This window comes from Malaclemys terrapin, chromosome 1 (genome assembly GCF_027887155.1).
Source record: "Malaclemys terrapin pileata isolate rMalTer1 chromosome 1, rMalTer1.hap1, whole genome shotgun sequence".
In the NCBI taxonomy this organism is placed as follows: Eukaryota; Metazoa; Chordata; order Testudines; family Emydidae; genus Malaclemys; species Malaclemys terrapin.
The window spans coordinates 203579677-203606001 of NC_071505.1; the positions used below are offsets into that span (position 1 = coordinate 203579677).

General features: G+C 39.2%; 1 protein-coding gene across 1 annotated transcript in view; it reads left to right on the top strand.

Moving 5' to 3' along the window:
- Window positions 1-26325, top strand: part of CFAP47 (cilia and flagella associated protein 47) — a 643784-nt gene that overhangs the window by 291489 nt on the left and 325970 nt on the right. The window contains exons 44-45 of the mRNA XM_054005907.1: window positions 3291-3517; window positions 12537-12720. Coding sequence (XP_053861882.1) covers window positions 3291-3517; window positions 12537-12720 — 411 coding nt within the window. The remainder of the gene's footprint in view (window positions 1-3290; window positions 3518-12536; window positions 12721-26325) is intronic.

Genomic DNA, 26325 nt, shown 5'->3' on the forward strand with positions numbered 1-26325 from the left:
TACAATGGAACGAGCCATAGAAAGACATTGCAAAATAAACATGATCTAAAATTATTCCTTTAGTCATATGGTTTAGATTTTTTCTTTTTTTTTTTTTTTGCTGCCCAGACCTTTTTCAAATTAGAGGCGGCTTGCAAGCCTCCTAACCTGATATGTCTCTGCAAGTAAACTACAGTAAATTTTCAGCTTGGCCATATCAATATTTTTCTATAGCTACTTTCCAAGATGCCTCAATCTTGTAGTACTGCAGCAGTAGTTTGACACTACTTGAACCAGTACAAGCATCTCTTGCTTGTCTTTGAACTTTTCTAGATATGAAATATTGGCACTTTGTATAAACATTTATGATGTCCTGATGTGTAGTCTGCAACCTGTATTTCTTGGAGCACAATGAACTACCATAGAGCCAAAATGTCTCAGAAATATCTCAATCAAAGAAATATGTAAGGCTCCTACTTTTAGTTCCTTATGGCTTCTCTACATGGTGTATTGTTGTGTATCAGCTGCAGTGCAAATTCTAGTGTGCGCCAATGGGTCTCTCACTAACTGGCCAGTGTGGACCCTGTTGGTGTGCACTAAAAGTTCCCTAGGGCATGTTAACATAGTCAAACAATACTATGTCAGCTAGCACTAGGGAACTTTAGTGAGCACCAGCCGGGTCTTCATGGACAGTTAGTTTAATGACATGCTGGTGTACACTGGAATTTACACTCCAGCTATTGCGCACTTGTGCACCGTCTAGACAAGTCCTTACCTACATTTATACAGCATTACTTCCTTGATATTTCATTACACCCTTAATTTAGCTTCTGGATCTAAAGGTGACTTCTGGAGAGCAATCCTGCAACTTTGTTCAATTAGTATTGTCCAAATCCACCTCCTTCAGGAGTTGTTTCTGCTTGTTAATGGGCTGGGAATCTATGGTGGCAATAGTCAGAGAGAGAAAGGTATTTACCTAGAATCTGTAATTCTTTAAGTAATTGTCTCTATAGCTCTTCGTTCACTGAATATAGATCCACACAGCAAATTATCTGAAGCAATGACAGTTATTTGGGAAGTGACCTTTCTTTCATGGGTTGTGATTCAGACACACTCTTGCATGGCCATTTAATGAGGTCTGAACAGCTCTGTCAGTACGGGACTATTTCTCATGTGGATAATGTGCCTCCAAGAGACTCTGGGAGACAGGACACCTTTAAATGCAATACAATCAAAGAGAAATATAGCATTTATTACATCAGTTTAGGAAAGATTAAATGTAACCATCTGTATTTAACCATCTCTAAACCATTGTTTTGAGCCCATCTCGCTTTAAAATACATAGTTTTTTAAACCTACTCAATTTTTTGTGAGGAAAAATCAGCAGTTTGGGCTGTAAACTCCTGAGATGATGCCCTCTAATTATAGTGAGGAGTATATTTCTCTGCTGCTTTTGGAAGTGTGTTAATCATCACCCGCTCCTTGTTCTACAATGCATACAGCCGTAGGTAATTCAAGACCTCTTCACACTCTATGAACTTGATGGCTTACATGAGCTATGAAGAGACCTTCTTTCCTCTGGGCAAGTTATCTAAAGAATTTGCTCTTTCACTCACTATCGCTAAATAATGCCAGTCAGATTCGTTACTATAATATATAAAAATTGAAACCAAAGGGGAAAAATAAGGGGAAAGTCATGTCAGACGTTACAGTATCAATGATTGTGTTCCTATTAGGTACCTTTTAAAAGATTTAGCACTTTGTAGCCCCTCAAACTGAACCATCTGTAGCCAGGGAGTGCTGAGTTTCAGAATGATGTTGTCATTATGATAGCAGTAAAGTACAACATTTATAGTGAGCTCTAGGCTCTTACTGGTATTTTCTGCCCAGTGCCAGTTCCTGCCATGTTAATAACTTGAGTTATTCAATTCAGAATGATGCATTTGAAGAGTTTATGGCTCAGCCATTTTAAACCACATCAGGCTGAAACTTGAAGTACAGATTCACAGGTGGCATGCAAATGCTAAAACAGTTTAAGCTGTGCACTCTAATGTGTGACTCTGTGATATGCATTTCTGTGAGACTACAAGACTTTCCTCCATTCTTCTTCTCAGCGGCTCAATTCCTCCTGTTGCTTGTCTCTTTCATTCCTCTCAATAAGATTATTGACCATGCGTTATCAAAACGCCCTGCTGTCTGGGTTAAGTATTCCATCAGGAGCTGTTCCTGCCTCTGCTGTTCATTGTGGTGATGGAACTTAGGTGAAGCTGGAACAGCAGTGAAGAGGCATATGTCAACCATAAAACCTACTCTTCTACGGGGCCCTGAGCCAACTAGCACAGCCCATGAGTGGTCTTGTGTATAAAACCTGGAATGGGATGCTAGAGATCTGGGTTCCATTCCCAGCTCTTGGACAAGTTATTTAATCTTGCTGTGTCTCACTTCCTCTGTCAAATGAGGATAAAACTCCCTTTCTGGTTGTCTTACCTAGTTAGATTGTAAATCCTTTGGGGGTAAGGGGATTGTCCCTTACTGTGTGTTTGTACTGTGCTACCACAGAAAGGCCCCAATTTTAGCTGGGGACTTTGGGTGCCAGGGTAATATAAATAGATGTATTACCGTACTCTCCAAAATGTCTTCCCACTATAGATATGTTCCACAGGAGGTAGAGAGGGAGGGTGTGTGTGTGTGTGTGTGTGTGTGAGAGAGAGAGAGAGAGAGAGAGAGAGAGAGAAATGGAGTGATCTCAGTAACTAACAGACAGCTGTGGAATTCACCTTCAGAAGATGCTGAAACCACCACAAATTTTACTCCCTTCATATCAGAATCCTCTCACTTTGACCTAGTCTTCCCATCAGAACAACACTTACGAACAAATGGGAGGAGGGTGATCGGAACAATACTGATTGGGGAAGACAGGTAGAAAGATATATATATTCACTATGGTTTACTTTACAATTTGTAAGGACCTCTGACAACCCAGTGACAAGAGAAGTATGAAAGCTTCAGTAGATTGTTGATAATTATTCCTCCCATAAATTTAATTAGCTGAAAAGAAAATGAGTTAAAATATACCTTTTTGTTGATTATGAATAGGACCTTTCCATTTGGATTTCAGTCTTGTGTTTTCAGTCCTTCTTCTGATTGTAAGTTATAATTAGTCTAAAACTCAAAATATTATAGCAAAGCTTACATTGTTACATTAAACTCTGAAGGAATTGAATTTCATATTTTTGCTTGTGTTCTGGGCTACCGAATAAAAAAGGTATACAGTTGTAATAGCCGCTGACAAATGGCTTTGTTTATTGCAGGTCGCAGTGCAGTACAGCCAGTTCTGTGCTTGAAATGCGGTCTCACTGATATTCTTGAAGAAACGCTGAAGATCCCCTTGATTAATGAAGCTAGGGAGAAGGCTCTAGCCATTGCAGCACAGCAGCAGATGTCAGCTCTCGAACACAAGCGAAGAAAGGTCACAGGAACACTGGAGAGCAGCAGTGTTCGAGTCGCAGTTGCAGCCTTAGGGCTGTCCAGAATTGAGGTAAAAAACACAGTAAATCTAGCCGAATATTACATAGCTTCTCTTTATTTCTGAGACTGGGTTTGTTAAATTTCAGAAAGTACCATTCAATACATACGTGACTGTAAAAGTTTTCATACTCCATGTAACAGATCTAATTATTGGTATCCTCTTTTCTGTGAATTTGTAATGGTTTCCTTTTCTTTGCTCCATTACCATGAGCTACTGTTTAACCATAAGCGTATTCAAACAGGATTCATAAGAAACAAGGAACATATGCTAAGCAAGTAGTACAGATATACTGTCAAGAGACTCTGTGACCTCCTTGCACCCTAAATGTTACTAAATTGCATTTATCCATTAATAACTTAGACATGCACAGTGTGTTTGTCACATTTGTATACTGATATCTTAGCAAGAACATCATAGCATTTTTTAAAAAGTAAAATCTTATAAGCAGTGAAGTGTAGTTTAGATCTTCTAGCTTTATTGTGGTAGACTCAAGGAGTTCAATCCTACTTAGCTTAACAAAGAGAAGGCTAAGGGCTGACTTGATTACAGTCTGTAAGTACCTACACAGGGAACTAATATTGATAATGGGCTCTTCAGTTTAACAGAAAAAGGTGTAACAGGATCCAATGGTGGAAAGCTGAAGCTAGACAAATTAATACTGGAATTAAGGCATAAATTTGTAACCGTGAGAGCAATTAACCGTTGGAACAATTTAACAAGGGCTGTGGTGGATTCTCCATCACTGACAATGTGCAAATCAAGACTGGATGTTTTTCTAAAAGATTTGCTCTAGGCAGGGCCGGCTCCAGGGTTTTTGCCGCCCCAAGCAGCACAAAAAAAAAAAAAAAAAAAAAAAAAGGCCGCGATCGCGATCTGTGGCGGCAATTCGGCGGGAGGTCCTTTGCTCCGAGCGGGAGTGAGGGACCGTCCGCCGAATTGCTGCAGAATAGCTGGACGTGCCGCCCCTCTCCGGAGTGGCCGCCCCAAGCACCTGCTTGGTAAGCTGTTGCCTGGAGCCGGCCCTGGCTCTAGGAATTATTTCAAGGAAGCTCTGTGGCATGTGTTATACAGGAGGTTAGACTAGATGATCACAATGGTCCTTTCATGTCTTGGAATCTATCAATCTATTATTTAGAGACATTTCATCAGAAATTTGATCATTTCTATTGCAGTAGTGTTACTAAACTTGTAAAGACCTAGAGTATATGTTACGTTAATTTTTTTAAAAGTGAAATTTTAGTGAGTAAATCCAGAATATCTGCAATATCACTGAACATGCAAGCACATTTCCATTATGAAAATAAAATGTAACTGTATATCAATCGTGATCCAGGCCCTGGGCTGCATATTTTAGCTCCCTTGGGATCTTGGAGCCATCTGACCATCAGGTAGATCCCTGGGCAGCTCTCTGTTATTCCAGCCTTGTAGCCATACCTGGTTTTCCCTGGATGTGTCCCCAATGCTCTGTGGTAGAGGGTAGTACAGAGGTTGCTAAAGCAGCCTTCTGCCACTAGAGGATTCCCCTATACAAGGGAAATTCTCTACTTAGCAGTTAAATTGGCTGTAACATTCCTTGCTGCCAGAACTGTGCAAAGCAGTCTTAATGGGGCTGAAGAACCTGCCTTTTACATAATATCTAATTCAATAGGTTAAACATTGGTATGGGAATTGTGGTCTGCTCCCCTGTGTTTGAGAGCATTAAGGTACAGTATACAGTAGTGGAAATAGTCTTATGAACAATAACTGTGGTTACTGAAAGAAAAAGTGAGAAAAATACCATATAATAGTAAAGAAAATGAAGCTGTTACGCTGTTGTGTGTGTGTGTGTGTGTGTGCGCGTGTGTATGTATGTATGGATTGTGAGGAGTGGGGTACAAAGACAACTCTCACTCATAGGTCCCCCAGGATATTGTCCAATCTCTGTGTCTCTCACTTTATGAAGTTTTCTTTTAAACACTAATATTGCAAATTAATATATATAAAATAAGAATAATCTACATTTTATACATCCATTTACAGTGTGTTCCTCACCATGGGGTGAAATCCCGATGCTGTAGAACTCTGATTTGTGTTAGGGGGGCATGATATACATCCACGGTATCTAGCCTTAAGTTTCTTCCTCTAGGATGCTAGCTAATAAGTTGCCGGGGTGACATTTTTTGTGTGTTTCATGCATAATACTTCTGTACCTTTTAATTCATACTGCACAAAGAATCTGCTGTAGTGGAGCATTAGCTCTGGATTTAGTCAGGCCTGGGAACAGTGGGAGTAAGTACAGTGTCTTGTACCAGTAGTCATGGTAAAACCTAATGAGAGTCCTAATATGATTTGAAGTTTAGGGTGGTTGATGAGAGTCAAGATTACGTATGAATATTTAATGGTGAGATGTCAAAATATTTGAAATGTCATATTTGAGAATCAATAATAAAAAAGTATGAGGTGAATATAATACGCAGAGAGAGCCCTTTTCCTTGCACTAGAAATGTTCTTTTGTCAAATTTTACTTCAAGAGAAATATCACGGAGCTTAGCTTTGATTGATGCAGAAGAGATTTATTTAATAGATTAAAACCAATATATTTCTCCATTTGGTAAACCACTGTAAAGTTTAAACTCCGAAACGCGATCATACTAAAGTCTGTCATAAAATTCACATTTATTGGTCACATAAAAACAGTCCATAGTGTAGAAATTATGGAAGAGTTTATTGAAGAAGCTTGTGAGTAGAGTTATGTTTTACAATTTAGTCTGAAGCTCAAGGGCTGCATTCTGGTTTGATGTCAGAATTGCCTAAAAATTCTGTAGTTTGGCAAATTTATATAGATTTGTGAAGTCCTTTAGAAAGGATTTTATAGATTAGTGTATAAGTAAAGAAGCTTTTGCTACAGATCCAATTACACATACGAACAGAAGGAGAGGTGCTATCTACATTATTATTGCTTGCCATCCCTACTTTGGTACCTCTAAAACCGAAATGATGTAGATCTTTATTCTTAGTAATGGTTGTTTGCCTTTTATTTTGTAATTCTGTTAAGGAGCACAGTTGTAACTGAAGAACTTGTCCTTGGGAGTCAAAGGAAAAATGCAGGTTAATTTCTGTACAGTATGTGACCTTAGCCCTTACATATAGATGGCTGAATGTCCCCTCTATTTTTGGACCACTTTGCTAAAAATTCTCTTAGTAATTATTTCTTCTTGTCATACAAAGAGCAGTTTATGCGAGTCCCTGGAAATTGTGTTTATTAGATGAATAATGCATCTATAGCTCTCTCCAGTGAAACTCTGATTATTTACTTATTCCATTGTGCTCCTTCCCAAAGGCTCTAAATCAGGATTGGCACAACATTTTGTCAGGTAGTGTACAAAGTAAGTATAGGAAGAGACAGTCCCTAACCCTTGAGAGCTTGGGATCTAATGAACACAGAAACAAAAAATGGGTGAGAGAAAAGGGATATAACATACAGATAAATGATCGAGGTGATGATCATTATGTGAATGTGTTTTATTAATGGCGAGTGAGGGGAAAATGGTGGTGGGGGGGTTATATAAGCAAAGATAATAGGAGAAAAGGAAAGGGAAGGTGAACACTGAAGAGAGAGTAAAGAATGGAGTGGAGGAGGGCAGGTTGGGAGGGCTGCCAGAGAAGGGACTGTGATGAGTGGAGGAAGCGGGGGGGGGGGGGGGGGGAGGAGGAGGTCAGAAAATCAACAAACGGTACAAAATGTCCAGAATCCATAATGTAAAATGTACTCTGCTGTCACCACTGGTTCTGGGAGCTGTGTAGGTCTGGAAATGCGGGTGGGCCCCAACATGGTCTCTTCCCTGTCTTGGATCTTCATTGCTGCCCTTTGTCCCCAGTGACTGGCTCAACCTTAAGAAGCACCCGCCTGTCCTCCTACTACTCCATATAACTGTGTGGAAAGGGTTCTTGGGACCCAATGCCTGATTAAGTCCTAGTTGAATGAAGTAATGTTGGGGATCCAGCTGAGGCTCTCCCATCCTCCAGCTTCTGTTGTGCTGGAGTCTCTGTTCCTGGGGGCTTTCAGCTCTTTCTCTCGGAGACGCTGGGTTATTGTGACCTGGTGCCTTGGGATGGTGCGGGCGAGCGTTTACACTCTGCTGGAGTTCTGATCTAGGGGAGGTGAACAAGGGGTTCTACCTTGGTCTTTCTCCAGCCTCACCACTGCTCTGCTACCCAGACCCAGACCATTATGGGAGTCCCGAAGAAGTGGGCTGTAGTTTAATAATAAATTAAATTTGTTAGTCTCTAAGGTGCCACAAGTACTCCTGTTCTTTTGGCTGTGAGCATGGCTCTTCTCTCACCAACCCGCCCCCAGTCATGTGACTCTAAGAGGGAAGTACCTAGGATTTGGTGCATTTTAAACAGTACATTTTAAATAACAATAACAAAAAACATCTTGGGTCAAATTCTAGTCTCAGCTGCATTTTTTAGAAATGAGATCATAATTGGGCCCATAATCTTTTTTTGTCTCACTGCTCAGTGTTTGAATTCTATCAAAGTGAAAGGGTGGTGTGTGTGTGTGTGTGTGTGTGTGTGTGTGTGTGTGTGTGTGTGTGTGTACACGCTGTCTTTTATAGGAAAGGATCCTAGAATTTTTCATAGTTAATTGCAGGCTATACACAAAACCACAAATAAACTATGTAGATTTTAATACATCATTCAGGCAGCATCTGTTGATGTAAAATGTCCTCATTTCGGAGAACCTTTGAGCACAAAAAAAATTAGTCAGGGCATACAGTTGTTTTATTAGAGAGGGGTTAGAAGTCATAGGCCAGAAGGAACAAACAGAGTTAAAATGAGATTTGAAAATTATCAGAGAGACAATTAGGTCCAGGGAAGCTCCCACACTGCCTCAGTCACCTGTAGCAGAAGAATTTTCAATGCACAGAAAAGAGGGATGGGATACCTGGGGAGCAAACACAATGCACAGAAAAGGGGGATGGGATACTTGGGGAGCAAACAGGATGGGCTGCAAAAAAGTTAGAAAGACAAGGGTGGCTAATCTTCAGAGAATATTAATAAGTTAATGAAGTCTGATGCTTGTAACAAAGCCTATTTTTTCTATCTGCTCATAGTGCAAACTCACCCTGGGACCTGAAAGTCAATTATGTTCTTCACCAGTAATAAAATTTCACATTTTGGAACATCATTAACCGTTACGTTGATGCATGTGCCAGAATAAAATGTGCCTCGCTCTCTTACAGTTGGCTGTCCAGTGATAACTGGAGTAAAAATTAGTAAACATTTGTGTTTATTACTAAATAAGCAGATATGATTTGGAATACATACAAAAGGAACAGATCTGTTGAATAACAGCGTACATTTTGTCACCCTTTCAGTATTAACCACTCCTTTGTCCCCCCTCCTACATAAAGGTTTCAGGCTTCCTAGCTATCACCTGTCTCGGGCAGAGATTTGCATCAATCTGTCTCTTGAGACTGGGGGCTTAGGCTTGCAGTCCCTCTGTGCTTCACTGTGATTTTCCCAACAGGTCTGACGGGGTCCAACATCTGTGGCTAACCTTTCTCCAGGGGCTACACCCAGTTACCAATAAACAATTGCAAAGGCCCTAACAAAATATATTTATACTTAAGATAAAAACATTACAGAGTAAACATATAAAAAAAATGTTTCTTTGTGTATCCTAAAAGCTTATCAGAGATCACCCACTGGTCTTATAGTGCCCAAGTAAGTCAAGGTCTTTCCAATCCTGCCACAAGAATTGGGACCCCCTGGCTCCTTGGGCAGAAGGTTCTGTCTGTTTGTTTGCTGAATCAAAAGAAGGTCTTATGCTTGTTTTAACTCAGCCTTTTATATTAAAAGTGTCTTCTTTGTCCCTTGGTCTCTGATACCTTTTTGGAGTTGTTTACAGTTTCAACAACTAACCTTAATCACCCTCCACAGTTTTTAGTTCCTGGAGGAGTTGTGGTAAACGTCCTCCTCCTGGAGTTGCATATAGTCCTTGGCTATCAATGGTACATAAACCATTCACAAACTTAATACAATATGTTCACCCAAAGATATTGCATGGTCTTGCAATATCTGTCACACCTTTTACATAGTTTGTTTTTCCTGAATACGACTGTACTTTAAATCAACAAGTATTAAACTTTAAAAAAATTATATCTATCTAGTTATGACAGTCAAAATATTTACCACCTTTAATAGTTTGACCATTTCATATCTCATGTCAGAGCCATGACAGCTATGTTTTTCTCATATTTTAAAAATAGGGGAGAAATGTGAGCATGGACCCTCAAAATACTTAAATGCTTGTGAAAATCATGATAATTTCTTCAAGATCCGCACAATTTATCTCTGTGTTCAGTGTTTCCACTGAAAAATTTGCTACCAAATAATTATATTATTACTAAATTTATCTGGGTTTCTCCAATTATATTGAATTTCTGACTGACAGCAAAATGTTGGACAATCATCTGATACCAATAGCGTCCAAGCTATGGCTGCCAATTTGTTATCCAAATACCTCATAGACTGACAATTTGTTATCCAAATACCTCATAGATTTGGAGACCGAATAAACAGATGAATTTATTTGTTCAGTTCTGTGACTCCTGTCATAAACAATAAAGATAAGCACTCTTATTCCAAGCTGTCTCACGGATTTTAAAATAATACCACTTCTGCCCTGGGACAGGCTAGTTGGAATAGGTTATTGCTACTATCAGATGAATGATTTGTTTCAACTGTTGAATTTTGCGGGTATTTTCAGCGTATTTCCAGCCTCAAATAAAAGAAAGAAGTAGATTATGAAATCATCCAATTTGTTACCTCAAGAAGCAACTCTACTTGTTCCACTTGTAAATATGTCCTGAAAAAATACATAGTACCAAAAAATATTGAATGTTCTGTTTAGGTAAGTTAATGCCCAGTCATACATGACTATCCAGTTATGTTTCATGGGGAAGGGATTTTGAACATACGCCTACATTTTTTTATATTGTTGTTTGAGTAATCTTATATTAGCTGTTGAAGTTTAACAAAGGGCCCCACATCTGCTTTAGGGTTTCACTGAAGTTTAATCTCTCCCTTGAAATAATGCCGAATAAAGCATATAGGCCATGTTATGCCTTGTCCTGCTTGAATTATTGATTCAAACAGTACTTGACAGTATCCCTTTTAATAATGATAATCCTATTCAGTATCTAACTTTTTAGATTTTTCTCCTTCACAAATCCTTTCTGTAATTAAAAAAATGCAATGCAGTGCATGTCTTCCATCAGCAATTGTGCACATTTTCTACTAACTTTAGTAAGAGTTGTAACATTAGTACAGGGGGAGGCTAGATCTTAAAGTATGAATAATATTGTGTCTGACTTCACTAATAAAATGATAAACTTTAAATTCAAATTCTCTTTTATGAATTCTCTCTACACAGTCCCACTGTTGGGAAGCATGTGCCTTGGCACAATGGAACATAGCATTATTTAAAAGCAGTAGCAACTGGGGATACACATGTGTCCTTCACACACAGCTGAATATTTGAAGCAGTAGAAAAAACAGGCTGGATGCCTCTCACCACATATATCTTAGCAATGGTTTCCCTATACCATAAGCTTGTGTAATTTAGAGAATGGCAGGAGAGGGAGCTGTAAAAGCCGTAATTATTGAGAAAACTGGCAAAAATGACCAATGATGATGAACAAATTTTTAAGCTTAGGTACGTAACAAGAACTAGTTTTGAAGTATAGTTACTTTCTGACATTAGTATTTGCTGAACAAGCTTGTAACTGCTGACTGTGGCAGTATGGTAGAGATACAGTAATATTTGATAGGGCATGCTACTTTTGAGTAATTGAATGTATTAAACCATTAAAGTAATACTGTGATGCTACCATCGTGTGTCAAGTTTAGTTTTTTGATATGATGGTTGAATGCATACATTGAATTCAAGCTGGTTACTCATTAATATTGTCAGGTTTCAAAGTAACAGCCGTGTTAGTCTGTATCCGCAAAAAGAAGAACAGGAGTACTTGTGGCACCTTAGAGACTAACAAATTTATTAGAGCATAAGCTTTCGTGGACTACAGCCCAGTGTTGATCAGAAATCCAGAAATGCCTTTTACCAAAAGGAAGAAAGAATGTTTTTGTCCTGAAAATTCCTTGTACTCCCTCTGGTACATAAACCTCAGGGTACATCTACACGACAGGGGGGAGTCGATTTAAGATACGCAAATTCAGCTATGTGAATAGCGTAGCTGAATTCGACGTATCGCAGCCGACTTACCCCGTTGTGAGGACGGCGGCAAAATCTACTTCTGCGGCTTTCTGTCGGCGGCGCTTACTACCACCTCCGCTGGTGGAGTAAGAGCGCCGATTTGGGGATTGATTGTCGCGTCCCGACGGGACGCGATAAATCGATCCCCGAGAGGTCAATTTCTACCCGCCGATTCAGGCGGGTAGTATAGACCTAGCCTAAGTGAAGTATCTTGGAAATATCACTTTATCTCAGTTTTAATTGATTACTTATAAAACAGTGTACAAATTCCTCCTCTCCCCACAAGAAATGTTTGTCACTTTATTGGACTTTCCTTGTTCAGCAATTCTGAAGACTTGGTGAAAAAATTCCAGAAGCTTCTAGTTTGGAGTAGCAAGTGAAAAAATATGTTGTTGTTCGAGTATATTTTCTTTTTCCTTTCTTACCTTCCTTGAAGAGCTTTGAAGAGTTACAATTTGTTTCTGAGCAGCGTGAGAACCCTTTCAGGCACATGTAAGGAGGCTTGTAGATCACAAAATTTGTTCACAGCTGTAAGAGGAAGAGTTTCTAGATTCATTTTATCTATTTGATTCACTATTTTGCAACTTAAAATTAATTGAACCCATCTGTAGTAATATTTGCAAAAGTTAATAATCAGCTATTCTATCTGTTTAATTATACACTCTTCTTTTGTTTTAGTCTGAGTCTCTAAAAACAGAATTTATTTACTTTTAAAGTCTTTATTATGGTTGCACTTATTATTCAAACTTATTGTTCCTTTATTTGCAGAGAGATGCACTGTATAGGCCTACTAAATACCCCGAAAAGTTAAAATCTGTGGACTACAGTATAGAAGTGAGCATGCCAGAATATTTTGAAATCCCTGAAAAACTCTCTATTCCCGTGTCAGCAACAAGCAAAGTTCATTCTAAAGCCTTTTCAGAGGAAGACCAGCAGGCTGTGAAAGCAACAGGTAATAAGCAACTTATTATTTGAATTTCAACTCATAACTTAGCATCCTTAAATTGTCTCCTTCTCCCAATTCTTTCCCACTATATCCACAAAGGGTATATCTACACAACATTTTGGAGTGAGTGGCAGCAAACCTCTCAACCCAGATGTTCCTCAATGGCCCATCTGATTTTAATAGGTTTTTTTTGGATGGGTGGGGGGTTCATAATTTCAAACATTTTCAAAGTTATAAAGCAAAACTTGCATATTTTCTTATAGCGTGGAATACAGACATTTCAAGTGAGATTAGTGCATATGCAGCAACTTACACGTATTTCAGAAAGTCTAAACACTAAATACTTTCTTATAAGACTCATACCTATTTTGAGCAAAACTAACATACAGGTGATCAGCTTTGTTAGTTCTTAGTTAATGCCTGCAGCCTGGGCAAGAGCTGGCATCTGGCCTGCCAGCCTCACACTCTCTCTGCCTTTTTGCTTTCTAACTCTTAAGTTTTCCACTGTCGTAGCTTTTTGATTCAAGTGTCAGTACGTTTCTTGTCATCAGCTCATGCTAGTGAAAGGCAGTTGGGAGCCTTCGAAGGGTTACGTTCACATTGTCCTGGAATCTTAAAACGCTCTGTGTCCTGTGAGAAGTGAATATTGTCCACAGACCATTGATGGATTGAGAACTGCTGGCCTAATTAGTCATTAAGATATTACATATGTGCAGCATAGGTCTGACAATTAAATTTCCCTTTTGCCTTTCTTGTCTTAAGAAAACAAAAAGCATAAAACCACAACTGCCCATTCACATTAATATTTACAATATGGTCCAAGAAGGCTTTGAATTTCACTTTTCATTGAGATGTAGCAAGTTTTGCAAGTATAGTTCACTCATTGATGAAGTGGAAAGGATGGGAAAGGAGTGAGTGGCATTGTTGCATTTTTCTCCAAGGCTGTGTTAACTGGATTGCAACACATACAAAAACAACAACAGATGAGGATAGCAGGAACAGGGGAAAAAAACCCTGGAAAGTTAATTTTTAATCTCCTGTGTGACTGTGTTCTGTGTGTTTCAATGAGACATGTATACCCTCCCCTACCCAGATTTATCCTAGCAGTAATTCCTGGACCAGACAGGCCAGACTGTGTATTGTGAGGTTACAAAAGAGGAGAGTCCTTGCAAGACTCTACTAAAATCTAAGGGCCTGATCTGGTGAACAGACCCTTGAAATCATTGAGACTCTATGCATGAGTAATGTTTGGTGAATGTTGGTCTGTTTACAGGAAAGACCCTTAGGCATGATGAACACCTAGTCACCTGATAAATATGCTGATAAATTATTTCTGATAACGTATTTCTTCTATTTTTAATTTTTACACCAAACCTAGTGAAGGGCCTTAGCACTCAATAAAGACTGTTTACATGCAAAGTTTGAAGACTTATTTGCTCAGCCATTTTCAAATTATTGATCAGCAAAGAAAGTCTTCAGATGTTGTATTAGGAACATAGTAATTGACATTCTGGATCAGCCCAGTGGTCCACCAAGTCCAGTGTTCTGTCTCTGACAGTGTCCATTACCAGATGAGTCACAAGAAGGAACAAGAAACTCCAGAGTGGTTAATTAAAGAGCAACCTTCCTATAGGGAAAGTTTCTTCCTAGCCCTTTGGTTAGAGGTTGGCTTATGCCCTGAAGCAGGGGAGTTCAAAGTATATACGTAGTCGTTCTCTCCCCCCTCCTCCCCCCCCCGCCAAACTTTTCATTCTTCAGTAGCTTTGAAATGTTGAACTAGGTCTTTAAAATTTCATTCTTTTTAGAGTTCCTTGAGGGTAGTGCTAAAACACAAATACTATCAGCAATCTTCATCTGTATCTCAAGCTACAATACTACTACTACTACTACTACTACTACTACTACTACTACTACTACTACTACTACTACTAAACCTTTCATTCTGCCACTACATAATCTTGTACCTAATAGACTGGTTTATACTTCTCTTATATCCTTTGGAATAGGGAACTTTATATTTCCTGTGCCAAGGTGGCCTTTTTGTTATTTCTTTTGGCTTCTGGAACAGTGAGCGAGCGTATGTCCTATATTCTCTTCTTGAACTTTTATAAAAACAAAGTAGTCTTTTGTCCAGGTCATATGTATTTACCTATAGTGATTTTACAGCTGTTTTTGAACTGGTCAATCTCACTGTCATTGTTTTTCCTCTCATAAGCATTAATCTGAAACCTAAATTCACCCTGTATAAATGTGATGTGAAATCATTATCTGAGCATAATAATTCTTGTGGAAGTTCACATAACTTTGTAATTTATGAAGATAAGTGCAAAGGGTGAACTATTGTCATATAATTGGTATGATCTGTATGTGTCCTGCCTCTTTTGTCAGCTGTTCCTGTTATGTTTTAAATGGGAAGTAACCAACAATTGTTTGTCTACATGAGGAAACTGAATGGAATAGCTACTGAGGAATAAGTTATTACACAATAGCTATTCCAGAATATTTGCCTGTGTGGACATTCTATTCCAGAATAGAAGACACTTCATTCCAGAATAATTACTCTGCTTTGGAAGTTCACTAATTTTTCCAAATAAATGTGATTTTATTCTGGAATAGAGAGTCTACGTGGGTAGCCATTCCAAAATAGCTGTTCCAGTAAATTTCCTCATATAGACAAGCCCTAAGAAATGAAGTAGCGACATGATTCCACGATACCTGCAGGAGTGACACCATCAAGCTATCAGACAAGGAAAATGGACTAAATGTCACAACAAATACCTGACTAAAGTAAAGTAAATAGGTAGTCTATGTTTATTTCTCTCACAACTGTTATTTAAATACCTCTGCATTTACTTGGTTGACTTTCATTTTTTTCAGGACTTGAAGGTTATATTTTCCCAAATTAGCAAAAATGAAAACAGGTTTTGATTGATCTTTGGCAGTTCAAAAATAACCATAAATTAAAAGCCACTTGCATTGTAGGCTAGAAACTTGGTACTGTACATATTATGCTTTTGATAGTCATTATTAAGAGGTTGGAATCTATTCAATATTTAAAATGTTGGTTTCCAGTATTGGCACTAAGCTAAGCCGGGGTGGGGGGACGACTGGCTGCATAAAGTTAAGATAGTATTGAATAGTCAAAATTATTTCTTAGAATTTTACCTTGAATAGAGATTGATGAAAATGTACTGGGTTAAGTCTTATTTTGTTTAAACGTATGGATATGATATATATGGCCGAATGTCTTACATGGGACACGGCCAATTTCTTTACCAAAAAGTTATGAATTGTCAATATGATTACTGAAAATCTTTGTGATGGGTGCAGAAAATCTTGAAAGATAAAATGGAAATCAAATGTCTCAGGGAATTCCTTGCAAGCCTCTTGACAAGATTATATATATATATATATATATATATATATATATATATAGTCACTGCATCTGAAAAGAGCCCTTAGCTTTTATGTGAAGCAGACAACACCTTTTATATAAACCAATTCATCTTGACACCAATTTGACTCTCCATGTTTTTTACATACTTTTATGTGTAAATATTTTTACATACTTGTCTTCATGTATTTAACATTGTTGTTCATTTGTTGGTATCATTGTGACTTGAGGCTGAAATGAAAAATCATTGAACCAAAGCTGTGGCAATGACAAGAGTCAACTCCAAGTCCATTCAGCCTCTTGAATTTTCAAAGCACCCACTTGGAATTCATTGCATTGTATTATAGAACATTGCTGTTCCAGCACTGTGGCATGTAGGGAATACAAAACTGGCTTTACTATACTGCATGAAAACCCTTCTTTCTTTTGTCTTGTGTCAGAATTTTTTTTATCTCCTTTGTGTTAAATGTGTTTTTAATAGTAAGTATATATGACCTAATTTAATAAGAAGTATTAACTGTTTACATTTATGTATCTGTGCTACTGGTATTTATTCTTAAAAAAGAAAAGTTGTTTAATTGTTAATTTGATTTTTTGTAATTGAACTGCTACCTGATTATGTGACAATTGATAATCTATTTGATGACGTATTTTGAGATATCCTAAATTACCTGGCTGTTTTGTCTGGTAGAGGTATCTGTCTATACAGAAGTCTCTATAGAAAATGGTCAACTTTTCTGAATGAGAAATGCAATTACTTATAGAATATTAAAAAATAATTTGTATAAGTAGTTACTATAAACACATATTACAACTCTTTCTGAGACATTTTTCTAATTTTTTAGTTAAAATACACTAAAGTTAGGGACAATCACGCAATATAAATATACAAAATTTTCCAGGAAAAAATAGTTAATATTGAGTAACACTGAAATAATCTATATTTACTTCAACCAGAAAAACACTGAAGAGGAGGTTATACTTTTCTTAGAAAACACAAATGTTAATCTGAAAATTCTAAATTAAGTTTGGTATTTGCAAAAATACTCCAATGTACAAAAAGTCACCCAAACAACCTTAACTCTGCCCCATTAATGGGATCTTGAGAGAAACCAGAAATTGAGAAAATGGTGTCTCTCCATTACACATGTTCTTCTTATTAATGACCACAAAAATGCAAGATATTCATGATCTCCAAGAGAACAGGAACAGACTCCCAGACTACTTTTTTCAGCCATCCTCCTGGCTTCCAAATATGGCTTCTTCCTTTCCCCTTGCCCCTCTAGTCCAATCTTCTGTTTTCCAGACTACTGCACTTATATCCCAAGTATTCCTTCTCTCACAGTCCCTCCAATTGTGATTGTCTACATCTAACTACCATGCACATTACTGCCCATGAGGCAGTGCTCACTTCGAGTTTTTATAATGCAGTCATCCAGCTGATGCGTGTATGATCATTCTTGTGCATGTATATTAGGCCGAATCTTGTAGAGCCTTATGCACATGAGTAACTTTAATTTAATTCAATTCAGTGGAACAACTCATATGCATACATGATTTCAGGATAATGACCTTAAATTTGTATGCTCATTGGGGATGGCTCATTGGGCCATCTGGGTGTTTCAGAAATATAAATATTTAATGTTAAATGCATGTAAAATGTGTATATACATAAATATATTTGTACACACCTAAAAAGAGATCAGTTTATATATTACAAATGTTTATGTATTCTCTCAATAAAGGTTTTAAGTATCTGTTAAGTATTCCTCTAACACCCTAAGGCATCTCCATAATTTCTGCATGTCCTCTCTCCAAATCTATGAAAGTTGCTTTTGATGGGTACTTTTGGAAATGTTTGAAGTTTATATATGAATCTGTTTCAGGGGTATGATGACCACCAAAAGCATTGGGCAGATTTCTGAAAAATGACTATTTAAGATCCCTTTTCTCTGAAAATGTTGTACATTTCTTTAGCTTGTCCAGGAAATTCTGTCCTGGGATGAGATATAATGTGTAAAACTTCAGGTGGATTTGTTAGTTTTTCTGAGGAAGAGGAGCAGGGCAGAAATCAAATTTATAAACAACCTTCAACCTGAGCTGGGTATGGACATACTCTGTGCATGAAGTGAGTGTGTAAATTTCTAGACGTAGCTAAAGCTGTGTGCATGTGGACCGAAAAGCTACAATTATGTATGTATGGTGTACGTCTTCAAAATATTCCAATAACAGATAAACCGTTTGTTTTTAGTTAGTGCTTATGAATGCTTTTGCTCTTTTATGGTGTTAAAGATTTTATTTTTTAATATGCTCCATTTTTCAAAGCTTGTTCATGAATAACTTAATGAACCTTTCTTATAATGATTATTTTTTCTTTGTGTTTGATATTAAATCAATAGTAGATCAGTACTGTGGAATGAGAACAAGGTCAGGTTTTAGCTGCAGGTTAAATAATGTTCTTTATTTCTTTTTATTTTTTTGCTATTTTTTTTAATTTGTAGTGTCAGTTTTTTAGTTGGAAGATTGTTTAGATAGTTCTGGATTTTAGAAAAAAAAGTGGACAGTAGTTTGCTTTTTAAAAATCTGTCTTCCTAGACACACTTTGAATCTAGCATAAATAAATAAATACATAATAAACTAGTTACGGCTTGATCATGCTGTTTTCCACAAAGAACTCCAAGTGAAGTCGACAGAAGTTCCGAGTACACATAGATAGCAGGATTGGGCATTCATGAGCTGTTATCAATATGAAGTAGTTTGTCAGCTTTATAAATGGCTAAAGCCCACAAATGGACTCATTGGTCTTGAGTGGGCCTAGAAAACATTTATTATTGTCATTCCTACTGCAAACTGAATTGATACTGTCCTTCCAACCACTATGCTCAGAGCCAGCCTGAGGACTCTTAGTACACATCCCAAATGTAACAGGAGGGAGCGGGGAGAAATCTTTAGCCCATCCGCTCTTTGCTGCAATTTCCTGATGCAGCAGTTTAGAAGATCTGTTTGTTCCTTTTAGTGCTAGCAATCAGTTCACATCTGTTCCTGTTTTCTAGACTGTCTTCACAAAGAAAATGGCTAGAAACATATTTTCTTTATTCAAATGAAAGCTGGAAAATCTCCTTTACATTTCAAAGCCTCCACAAACTAGGGAGAACTGTGGCCTTCCTGGGACTTAAAGGCCTACTCTGAAAAAAAAATAGGGATTTATATATATATATATGTGTGTGTGTGTGTGTGTGTGTGGTTTATATAATGAAGCCCTTGAGAGACCATATATATATATATGGTCTCTCAAGGGCTTCATTATATAAACTTATATTCCTAATTATAGACTTTTTCTGGGAAAGTACAGCATGCTGTGGTGCAATTAAAGAAAAGCTGTATATTATACAGAATAATGTTATGATAATACATATTTGTAAGGCACCAATTTCCATAATATCTAGGTGCCAAATTATGGCCCTCTTTGCTTTTGCCTTGTAAATAAGCAAAATATAATGATACAAAATCAGCATTATTTTGCACCTATATTCTGATTTAGTATTAATTATTTGTATTACAGTAGCTCCTAGAGGCAGGAGTAATCTGAGCAGAGGAAGATCCGTAAGGGCTATGTGCAATTCAGGGAAGTATCCATTAAAAAATGCTTACTGTGACACCTGAACTCCATCTGGGAATGCTCCTTACGCAGCCAAAGGTTCTGAGAGTCTGCAGAGTAAGAATGGTGTGGGTTTTATGGAAGCTAAAGTCAGTTTGCAAGAGTTGTGCTCTGGAATTCCCATCCTGGCCACTGTTACTTTTCGTTGTACATACTGCGTGTGTCAACAGGAGCCAGAGCGTGAGCTGAAATGTTCACTTTTTCATCTTAAGGGCCAGTTGTGGCTGATGCCTGTCAATGTTCATAAAGTCGCAAGAAGCCTCGTCCATTGTTCTGGGGCTGGCCACAGTTGCAGGTCTTGCATTCTGTGTCTTGGTCTGTCCCTCCTACACTGCCACTATTTGATGATCCAAAAGTAGTTTGGCATCTCCAGGGACCCTTGAGTTGCAGATCTCAGTCACAAATGTTGGATATACACCCTCAGTCAGAGGGGGTCAGATGACCTCAGCTTTTTCCCCAGTCAGTCTTCCTAACAGTAAAATGTAGGCAACTTGTTCTCGTCCAGGACTCAATTTCTGGGAAATACACTCAGCTGTACTCTGAATTTGATTGCATAAACCTATTGAGAGGTATGTACTGTGATCAGTGTCAGGCTACATCTACATTCTGAGCTAAGAGTGTGATTCCCCAGCTTCTATGCACATACTTGCAGTAGTTGGATGGGCGCGAGCATGAGTGTATATAGCTGCAATAATGCGGGCAGCAGCAGCATGGCTTAGCCGGGCCACATACAAATCTAGCTGAAACCAGTGAGTATGTACTCGCTGCTGCTGCTGCCCATGCTACTACGGCTACCCTATTATTTATACTTTTGGGAACTCTCATTGAACTATTGTGAGTATGTGTATTTGAGCAGGGGGAATCACACCCCTAGATTGTAGTGTAGCTATAGCCTTAGAAAGACTTAAAAATGGTGGATACAGTGGGCCAGATTCATCTCTCAGTCCACAGTGATGTAAATCCAAACTGAGTCCCGAGAGTGTCACATTCCAGCAACATGGCCACTGCCCATTATATTTTTGTGAGAAGCCAATCGAATACACTTAGCTCCTTGTGTGAAGGAATCCGTTGTCACATTAAAAAAGAGAAAAGAAACACAAAATACTGTCTCCATTTTTAAAGCACAAAGCAGAATATTTTTCCAGAAAACTTGTTCAGAGCCATGCTGCCCTGTCACTTAGGAAGTATACCAGGAGCCCAGGAGAGAGAGCAGTTCAGTGCTATAGCAGCAATTAATTTCTCCTACTGAGAGTGAAGAATGTCTCCCTGTTCGGAAGTATGTGACCTTTGCATGAAGTAGGGGGCAGGATGTCAGAAAGGTAGGGATGGAGATGGTGAGTTAAGACTGCAGAGTACAACACTAAGGCTTCTATGTTCTCTGCTGCTTGGTCTGGAGTCCTGCCCACTACAGCATTAGCTACTGATCATGAAATTTAGGGGTTTTTTTTTTTTTTGTTTAAGGAGAAAGACTAATGAACTGTACAAAGCAATTGAAAGACATTGCAATTTTTTTTATGTACAGGCTTTCATTAGTGGTGGTCAAGTTATCAGCAGGAGGTAAACCCGGCTTCCTCCTGTGCAGTTCATAGCAGGACCCAGATGCAGCAGAATCAGTGTTTCTCTGCTGCATTGTGGAGGAAGGGCAGGATTTGGGGAGCCTGTGTAGAGGGTTCATACTTCCTATGTTCTGTAGGGCCAGTGTGCTTATTTTAGTGGAGAACATAATAATTTCCAGTATTTAATCGGGCCAATGGTTCATCTAGTTCAGCATCCTATCTCTGAGAGGCCAGAAGCAGCCCTTATAATAGGCCTTTGTGTGATAAACTTCCCCCAGAGAGAGGTTCCTCCTAACTGCCAGTCATTAGGAATTGGTTCATGCCCTGAACTATGACAATTAATAGTCCTTCAAAAATGATTATTTTTTAATATTTACTATTATAAATGTGGACATTCTTGTTATCTGTATAAATATTCATTTTTTCAATCCTGTTAAACTCTTCATCTCAATTATGTCTTGTGGCTATGAGTTACACATTCTAATTGTACATTGTGTGAAAAGTATATTATGGCACATGTCACCAGGTGGCGATATAACATCATTTCCCAAGTTCATGGTGCTTGCTCTTGGGAAGACATTCTTTGTAGTTAGTTTTTGATATGGAAGGTTCAGAGGCGAGGGAGCTGTGCAAGCAGCAGGAGAATTTGCTTTTTGCCTTGGTCTCTGGTTAGGGAGAAGTAGTCAAGAGGCAGTTGCTTCCTGGGATCTGAGCATTGGTGTTGGGCTGAGACTGCTGGAAGAAGGGATTGTCTTGCATGTGCTATTTGACTATCATGATTCAGGAGTGGTGTATGCATGTAAAATTAAATAAAAGTAAGTTACATTTAGAGCAGGGGTGGGCAAACTTTTTGGCCTGAGGGCCACAACTCAGAATAGAAATTGTATGGCGGGCCATGAATTCTCACAAAATTGAGGTTGGGGGGCGGGAGGGGGTGAAGACTCTGGTTGTGGGTGAGGGCTCTGGGGTGGGGCTGGGGATGAGGAGTTTGGCGTGTAGGAGGGTGCTCTGGGCTGGGACCAAGGGGTTTGGAGGGTGGGAGGTAGATCAGGGCTAGGGCATGGGGTGCAGGTTCTGGCTGGGAGTGCGGGCTCAGGGGTGGGGCTTGGGATGAGAGGCTTGGGATGCAGGAAGGTGCTTTGGGCTGGGATCAAGGGGTTTGGAGAATGGGAGGTGGATCAGGGTTGGGACAGAGGGTTGGAGCATGGGGAGAGGCTCAGGAGTGCAGGCTCTGAGCAGCGTTTACCTCAAGTGGCTCCCCGAAGCAGTGGCATGTCCCTTCTCCAGCTCCTATGTGGAGGCATGGCCAGGCGGCTCTGCATGCTGCCCCATCCACAGGCACCGCCCCTGCAGCTTCCATTGGAGCACGTAGGAGCTGGAGCAGGGGCCATGCCACGGCTTCCAAGAGCCGTGTGGTGAGGCCCCCAACCCAGTGCCTGGCTGGAGCGCTGGAGTGGAGCAAGCCCCAGACCCCACTCCCCAGCGGGAGCTCGCAGCCCGTAGTTTGCCTACCCCTGACCTGGAGTATATCCATTGGAAATCCACCTGCAAGCAGCTACACATCTGCCACCATCTGACATAGGAATGACACTGGTGTCATAATAAAGGGACAACAAGGATTCCTTTTAGTCAGTTTTGAGGTTGCCACCTTTCAATTTCACTGAATGTTCCCTTGCACTTGTCTCAAGACAAGGTGAATAGAATTTACCAATGGGCCTTCTCTCTGCCATTAGTTATTTTCTATACTTATGTCATATCTCCATTTATTAATGTCTTCTCAAGGGTAAATAATCCCAATCCTTTCAATCTCACTTTGAGAAGTTTTCCATCCTGCTAATCATTCTCATCACTGCCTCTGACAACCTTCTACTTCTGTAATATTAATTTTGAGGCAGGGTGACCAGAACTGCACACAGTATTCCATATGAGGCTGTACCCTAGATTCACATAATAGTATTATACATTTTTCTACGTTTTCCGTCCTATTCCATATGCATTTTTAATATTTGGTTATTTGTTTTGATCGCTACCTTACATTGAGCAGAGATCTACACTGGGCTCTGCCTGTTGTTTTTATTTTATTTTTCTGAATTGATGCAGTTAATTTAGAACCCAGTAAGGTTTATGGATAGTCCAAATAATGCCTTCTAATATGCACTACTTGGCAATTATCAACATATAATTTAATTTTCCATTGTGTTGCCCATCCACCCAGCTTAATTAGGCTGGGAGTGAGGGAGGTAGAGGGAGGGTCTGGAGGAGAAGACTCTTGAGGTGGTAGCTTAAGCTTTGGACCAAAAAAATAATCGTGACAGTGACCCAAAGCTTCCATCTGGCCTTCTGCTTGCAGCAGTCTTACTAGTAGTAAGGAGAGGATTTCAGGTAAACTCACAACATGTGTGAAGAGGGTAGAGAGCTTGGAAAATATGAATTCCACCATTGAAACTATATTGCCAAATAGATACAATGTCACGACAAGGTCGTGGGCAGTCAAACCTAATGGTCAGAGCAGGAGTCAGGTGTCAGGCCTAGTCGGGTACCAGAGGGTCAGTCCAAGACAGGCCAGAGGGCAAACCAGGGGCCAGGTGTCAGGAAGCAAGCAGGGTCAGAAGCCAGAGTCTGGGATCTCTCATGCACACAGCGTCTGAAGCAAGACAGGCAAGCAGTCTGTATTGTTGCTCAGCCAACTTCCTGTCATGGCTTCCTGGCTTACATACCAGTGCCAGTCAATCAGTGGGCTGTAAGGAGTTGCTATGCAGGTCCTGCCGGGCAGTACTTCCTTCTGGGCCCAGTCTCACAGGGTCCTCCCATGGGAGCCCAGCCTAAGCCTCCTATGATGATATGGAGGTGCCAGTGACCCGGACCCCCATGGTCCCAGTTCTAGCTCTGCAGGTTCTTACATACAAGTCTGTTCCAGATACAGCAGGGGTGTTGAGCATTGCAGCTGGAGCAATAGCTTCAATGTAATTTACCTGCCAGAAGCCTTCTTTGGAAATTGGCTGTCAGATGTCCTTATACACTGCTCTACAGCCAAAATGCTTCTGAAATAAATGTAGTCAAACGTTACTAATTCTGGGTCACTGAGAACGAAAATGATGCTTAAAATTGTTGATTGGCTCTAGTTTTCAAGATATGCTATTGGGTCAGTATATACGACCCTTGACTTGGGAATGGCAGAGAATAAGTGAGTTATAAAGGGAAGGGATCTCAATTCAAACCAGAAATGACTAAAATACATCTTTGACTGGATCTATGAATAAATCTATGACTGGGTTTGGACAGTACTTGCTCTTTAGGCAAAACAATGAATGATGCAATCTGAAGCTGGTATTGCATCATACATGATATGAATTGCATCATGTTATTCCTAGTAGTCATGGATGATGCAATCATAACGAAGCTTACATCATTCTGCTGAACAAATTGCCCTATATCAGCTCCAGAAATCATACAGTGTCGTGCTCTCTTATTTGTCAGTGTTTGATTTTGCAAAGGGACACATTTCTGTTTAGCCAAGTGAGCAGAGATGCCTTGTACTTGTGTGAACAGTGCAGATAACTTCTGCTATGTTTGTGGTGAAGTGACTTTTGCATCACAAAAGCGCAGTATAACCACTATGGTTAAGAGAGCCTATCACCTTTATTTTGGCTGCAAAATTGGAGATCAGGACAAGACAATGTGTGGGCCCCACACATATGCTGCAACACTTGTGCAACAAATCTTCACCAGTGGTTGAACAGGAAAAGGAAATCTATGCCTTTTGCAGTGCCAATGATTTGGAGGGAGCCAACAGATCATACCAGCGATACATTTTTTGCACTCTCATCTAGATTTTTTTCCACCGAACTGCGGAGCAGTGAACGACAAGCACGGCGAGTGATTTCACCAGGACATTGCAACAATGGAGAAACGCTATCAGGGCAAATGGAGCCCATCAATGTTTGCAGACTATTGCTGGACAGTGACAAGAGATGCTCCATTTAATGATTACAAGAGACAAGCCAAGAAGCAACGAGTAGACACTGAATAGGACTAAACTAAGTACATAATAGTTTTTTGCCTTTTGTTTCATAATAAATGTTATTTATATAACCCTTTTGCTGATTTTTAAAGTGTTACATAAACAGGACAAGTGAAATATTATCATGTAAAGCAACCATAATCACATGAAAAGACTTAGGTTTACAATTTATGATTAAAACTCTACTATCTTCACAATATACATAGACATAAAATGTAAAAACGTAAATATCTTAGAAACAGTAGCCAATCAGTTGTTTTTAATTGTCATATTTGAATTCAGAACCTCAAAATACATAATAGATAGCACATTTTTATCTCTGAAGCAGACGACTTCTCAAAAATTGTAGACCAGTGATGCATCCATTTGAAGAATAGCCAGAGAATGATGGACATCCCCTGACTCTGAGACTACTACCAGAAAAGAGCTATAAAGAAAATTAGTTGTACAAATGTACAGTTCCAAAGGCAAAAAGAGTCCGGAGACAGTTCAGTGGTAGGAGAGATTGGAAGTTGAAAGAGGTCTGGGAACTGCACTAACATGGACCATTTGGTCCAGCTTCAAATAGAAAGAAAAGAAAATGTGAAGATGAAGCATCTGAAAGAAATAAACATGAAATATGTATTGTTGTGATTAGCCACACGGAAGGTATTTCAGGGTGCATCAGATCACATCACACTTTCGGGAAGCTGGGAGAAGTTATTGCAGTCATCTGTCACCTAGGAGAGGAGAAACCAGCCTGGTGAGCAACCAGATGGCTAACACAACCAGGAGGTATAAAGGTTGAAAGATTTCCTGACAGAAGCTGCTATTTGCTATTTAAGCTATTTGCTATATGCTATTTAAGCATAAGATCTCTCTGTGTTTACATAGTATTTGTTGTCAAGTTAAAAATAAGTGTTTGTGTTTGCAGTAATGAGAAATGTCTGGAGGTGAATTAGAAAAGTTACAAATGACTTTGTTCAGAGAGATTAATGTAGGT